Below are 5,968 nucleotides of genomic sequence, written 5' to 3'. Positions count from 1 at the left end.
TTAGACTTTGTTCTCCGAGGCACTTGTTACTTGTGGATCGGGTTGATCCTTTCAAGTCTTGTTTTAAAACTCTTTCAAGAAAAAGCGAGGTTTGCATTTGTTCCAGGATAATTTATCCCCATTACCGTGTCTAATGCCCCACATATTAAAAGGTCTCTCCAGTCAGGCCATTAGAAATAAAAACTGTTTCCATCCCTGTGTGGTCACTGGGAATTATTTGGCCTACTGATTTCTTGTGGATCCTTCACACCTTCAGGTAATTCTTTAAATGTATGCCTAGATCTATATTCAGTCTGGAGTCTGCATACCTCCAGAGTTCTCTTTCTATGCAACTCTCTCGTCTCTGGTCCTCTTTCCTGCAAATGCAAGTCACCCGGCCTCCCCAAACTCTGACCACTGTCTGCTCAATTGAGAGACACCGCCAGCCTCTGAATGCTCGGTGCCTGTGCTGTAGCCTAGAAACTGCGTTCAGCCTGCAAGCTGGGGCAGGTGTAGGGTTCACTTTGTTTCTCTTCTTTCAATGATCGCAATCCTGTGCTGCTTGTTGTCCAATGTCTGAAAACTGTTGCTTAATGTATTTTTGCCATTTTCCAGTTGCTGAAGTCAAAAGGTTAAATAAAATCTCTGTTATTCCACCATGTCCAAAATCAGAAGTACTAATTCCTTTATTTTTAGAATGTATCATTCATAATATTTCTTATGTATCATTTTCTCTCAAATTAAAATATGAATTACTTAGGAGTAGAGATCATGTCTTGCTTATCTTTGTGTCTTTGGCACCTCCCACAGCATTTTACGCAGGGTCCTAAAAAGGACAGCTAATATTTATTCAGTGATACACTGAGAAAAGTGCTTTCAAGTTTATCTTCCAATAAGCCTATAGCATAGAAATTGTTATAAAATTCATTTTATAAATAAGGAAGCTGAGGTACAGAGAGATTAAGTAACTTGCCCAGGATCCTATTAGTAGTAAATGCCAGAATGAAGATATCAATTCAGTGACTGCCATACTGATTCAATAAGTGTACTCAACACATCGTGTGTGAATGACTACATGACCGAAGAATGAGTCTGAGGGAAAATCATCATGTACACAGTGGTAATTAAACCACATAACTGAACAAAAGCTTTTCTCTTTTTTTTTTTCCAGATCCAGAAAAAAACCAGAGAGAAGATTTAGATCACAAGTGAATTAGGTGACTGAGAAAAGGACCAACAAATCTGGCTTTTAATACAACTGTTGGGAACTCTGTTTTGAAAGTCCTCCTTATTTCATTGCCAGGTGCTCAAGGCTCATAAAAAGCAAAGCATGTAAACAGCTATCGCTAGTACTCCAGCAAAGTACTTCCCCATAGACAGGAACAAACTCAGTTTTGTAGCTAATTCAATCATTCGACACCAATAAATTAACAGATGTAATTAAGTACCTATGATAAGAATAATGATAACTATAATAATAGTGATCATATTAATAATATTGAGTTATAGAACTTAAAAAAATCAGATATCAAGTACATTTTAAGGCAAGTTTTCTGGCAACATTTAATCACAGTTCTTTTTGAACGATAGCAATGATACGCGTGTCTGGGTAACTGGTGACCTGCCTGACTCTCCCTAAGCCCGTGGTTCTCAAATGTTTGCTCACTTCGGTGTTGCCTGGAAAGCTTGTTAAAACACAGATTTCTGGGCTTCACCTCTGGTGTTTCAGATACAAAGGGTCTGGGGAGATGTCCAGGAATTTTCGTTTCTAACGTGTTCTCAGGTGATGCTAATGCTGGCTGGGAACGAGATTTTGTGAATTAGTGTACTAAGCAACAAAATCATTTGGTCTGTCCCTGTTTCAGATGTTTCTTTTAAAATATGTGTATATATAAATTAGTCTTTAACTTCAAACTTATGAAAGGAATTCATCGAAAGAAATCAAAATAACACTATGGGTAAATCACGTATGGTTTTACTTAAGAATAAATTTTCTCACTTGTAGTCAATATTTATTGCTTTAATGTGGCTGTGTTTAATTACCAAGTCCTTAGCAATACAGGATTAGTATAGTCTTCTAGCCGTTTTGGTTTTCAGTTCTAGTGCATGTGCTGATGGACTCGGCTCCCATCTTGGTGCTCACGTTGGTCCTCGGAATCTGGAGCAGAGGTTCTCCAGTGGTCTCTGCTCTCAGTGACTGACTCCTACAGCACAACCTCTCACTCTTGCCGCAGCCTGGGGGTCTTTGTTCTCCTTTCCCAGACACCCACATGGCTCACACTCTCATATCCTTCACATCTTTATTCAGACATCACCTTCTCAGAAAAGACTTTCTTAGCCACCTTATTTAAAATTGACACCCCATCCCCAAAACTCCATATTCTCTTTCTTTGCTTTATTTTTCTCCATAACTTTTGTCACCTTGTAACTTTTCATAAAATTTCTCTCTATATTTTACTTATTGCATGTCTCCCCTTAGTATAATTTAAACTCATTAGGAGCAGAGATTTTGTCTGTTCTGTACATTGGTACATAGTGGGTACTCAAGCAATATTTGGTAAATGGATGAATGAATGATTTCCTTTTACCTGTGTACATTAATACATTACATTACTCAATGATGGACTTAATTCTTTTGCTCTACTCTGAACACATCATTAAAGTTACAGCTTCTTTAGTAATTTCCTATCTGAAGTCAGGTGCTAGGCCTCCATGTTTTCTTAAGTTTTGTTTTGGGCCATTTATCGAAAGAGACTGACAATTTGCACCTTGTTGTTACTTGGCATGGTTCCACTTCTGGATTCATCCATTCCTAATTATCAGTAATACAAACTTCTGCCAACAACTATCCTCCCACTAATGCTCCTGATGTCATCACCTTGGACCAACTCAGATTACCCATCATCTTGGTCATTCCTTGCTCTCCTGTAGCCTCAGTCTATCTCCACTACTGTGCTCCTTCAATCAATATTTTTAAAAAGCAAACACATCTCCTAGTAGAGAATAATATTTTCCAACCCATGTTTCTTTCATATCACAATACTCTTGTATTCTCAGCCAGTCTTCTTCAAAGTGTTGTCTGTATTTATAGTCTCCATTTCTTTATATCTACATACTATTCTACCTGCTCTACTTTGGCTTTTATCCCACAAATTCTATTAAACATTTTGCGAAGTCATTCATGAGCTGCTGTTAGCAAACGCAATAGATACTTTTACTTCTTCACCATGCTACTTAAAACATTTCCCCCTTGTTTTTTGTCCTATTTCATAGTATCATACTCTCCTGATTTTTCTTCTCTTTGGTCACCCATCCTTAATCTAATTAGTGGGTTATCTCCTTTTGTTATCATCTTGGTGATCTCAGCCACTTCTATGGCTAGAATTATCATTAATATATTTGATGATTGCCTGAACTATATTTCTAGCTCATATCTCTTTTCTAAACCTTAACTTGTAGTTAGATGTTCCACAGCAGTTTCCAATTCAATCGATCTACCCCTAACCCACCCTTTTGATGTTCCTTTTCTCATCAAATATCTCCACCTTTCACTCAGGTTTATAGCCAGAGGCTTAATATCCTGAGTCATACCTCTTTTGCCCTCACTTCTCACATGATATTTATTTGATCTGGCTAATAGAGGTGAAAACTGAGTCTCTCGAAATATTTGAATGCCTACCAAGAAGTTAAAATTCTCTAACTTTATAGGTTTCACTACAAATAGTGATACTTTATTATCTATTATTTCATTTAGAGTTGGAGACATTGAGGCTCAGATAAGTTTGACGTGGTGACAGTTATCTGCAAAATAAACTGATTTAGCCAAGGCTAGATTTGGAAACCTCTGAATCCCAGTTAGGTAACTTTTCACTGCTTTAAGCTATGCATATTCAAGATAGTTCATGGATTAGATTTTTTTTTCCAGGTTGGTGTGGCATTGCTCATCCTGTTGACACAGTCTCAGGCTTCTGATATGCTGACATGGCACAATATTCATGCAGAATGAATGTGTTGAAGATAAGAAATGATGTGTGATATACTAAACGCTAACGTCAAGTTTTCCTTAGTATCAAGGACATGATTCTGTCCATTGCCTCTCTCAACACTTCTTTCACCTTTTCATTCCTCAAGCTATAAATAAAAGGGTTCAGAAGAGGGGTCACTACGGTAATGAGGATAGCAGCTATCTTGTCAAAATTCAGTGAATAGTTCTGATTGGGTCTCACATACACAAAGACGTTGCTCCCGTAAGCGATGGAGACGACAGTGATGTGAGAAGCGCAGGTAGAAAAAGCTTTTTCACGGCCTTGGGCTGACGGGATACGCAGAATGGTAGAAATGATGTATGTGTAGGACCCAGTAGTGAACGCTAGGGAACTCAAGATGACGAGGGCAGATAGGAGAAAGTTCATCTTCTCAATGAGGTGAGTATCTACACAGGCCGCTTGTAGAAGAGGAGCAATGCCACAGAAAAAGTGATTGATTTCTTTGCTACAATAAGGTAGCCTTGTCACTACAATGATTGGTACCAACACAGACAGAAAGGCTCCCAGCCAGCAGCCCAGAACCAGCAGGAGGCAGGTCCTGCTGTTCATGATGATGGTGTAGCGCAGGGGGTTACAGATGGCCACGTAGCGGTCAAAGGACATCACTGCCAGGAGGATAAATTCCACTGTCCCCAGAAAGAAGTAGAAATAAACTTGGATGATGCAGCCAGCAAAAGGTATGGTTTTCTTCTCTTCTAACAGGCAAGCTAGCAACTTTGGGACAATAGTAGTTGTGAATAAAATGTCCAAAAATGACAAATTACTGAGAAAAAAATACATTGGAGTTTGAAGGCGGTTATCAGTCCATATTAGGGAGAGGATGATAATGTTTCCTGTTGCTGTTAAGGTGTAAGTCAACAGGAGGACCACAAAGAGGAGTATCCGAAGCTCCAGGAAAGCTGGGAAGGCAGTCAGGGTGAATTCGGTCACTGTGCTCCAATTTCCCATGGCTGTTACTATGTGGTGGGCATGATCTCTCTGAAGAAACAAGAAAAGGAAAATCAGCCTAGAAAGTAATTTTATAAATATCTGTTGAAAATTTATTGTGGGAACTGCCTTATTTTGGGAGATGACTCATGGGATATAGTCCTTCATCTGAAAGTCACTGTTGTGCAAGCTTGGGAAAGTCAAATGTCATTTAGACACAATTTTTTCTGTAAAATGAAGGGATAAGACTGGATTAAAAAAAACCTGTCAGCTTCCTTCTCATTAAATAAAATTTCTCTTCTTTTCAACTTGTTAAGCTTCATTTTCCCAGCTAAAAATGTGCTAATATACACACTCATACTTTAACTAGAACTCCTTCCTATTATACTGAAGTTTACAATCACTGAAAGTTTGGCGGTTGACCTTAGTGACCTGCCATGAGTAAGAGATACACGTTGATTTATTTTTTTCTGATATTTGGTGATCTCCAGAGTCTCCCAATTCTTAAATTCTTTTCCTGGCATATATAGATCTCTGGAAACAGATCAGGGATTTCTGAAAGGAACAATGATTCATGGTTCCCACTAATAACTTAGATGACACATCAAAAGGGAATAATGGGTTTCTTCTCATTAGATTATGCCCTGTGTCCAAAACCTACTTCCTGCAAGTTCTATGAAGTGTGTAATATTTACATCATATATCTGCCTGATTATTTAAGAGAACATTATACAATGTGATAAAGTCAGAGAGGTACAAATTATACACAGGGAGGTAAAGTAGAGGTAATTCAGCTTACTCAATTTACTTGATCAGTTGAAATCATAAAACCTTTGTCTAGATTTCACTTAGCTCTCTCTTCCTTAATAAATAAGTTACAGCTGATGCCCTCATTTTCCTTTTCCCACCTTCTCTTCTACCCCTTCCCCAAGATAAAAAAGCTTTCCTTTCTATTTCATTTTTTATTTGAAAGTTTTCCTGTTACAAAAGTGCATTTTTCAGTGCAAAGAATTAGA

The 5,968-nt window shown here is 38.1% G+C and overlaps 1 protein-coding gene across 1 annotated transcript; it reads right to left on the bottom strand.

Annotated features, from left to right (window-relative positions):
- Nucleotides 1–4,031: 4,031 nt before the first annotated feature.
- Nucleotides 4,032–5,195, bottom strand: LOC106832794 (olfactory receptor 6M1). The gene has a single exon (XM_070491504.1). The coding sequence runs from the start codon at nt 4,971–4,973 to the stop codon at nt 4,032–4,034; it is 942 nt and encodes a 313-aa protein (XP_070347605.1). The 5' UTR covers nt 4,974–5,195.
- Between the last annotated feature and the right edge of the window lie 773 nt (nt 5,196–5,968).

The sequence above is a fragment of the Equus asinus genome, chromosome 20, assembly GCF_041296235.1.
Source record: "Equus asinus isolate D_3611 breed Donkey chromosome 20, EquAss-T2T_v2, whole genome shotgun sequence".
Classification (NCBI taxonomy): domain Eukaryota; kingdom Metazoa; phylum Chordata; class Mammalia; order Perissodactyla; family Equidae; genus Equus; species Equus asinus.
Note: the sequence above shows the minus strand (reverse complement) of the source record. Positions and strands in the feature narration are given on the sequence as shown.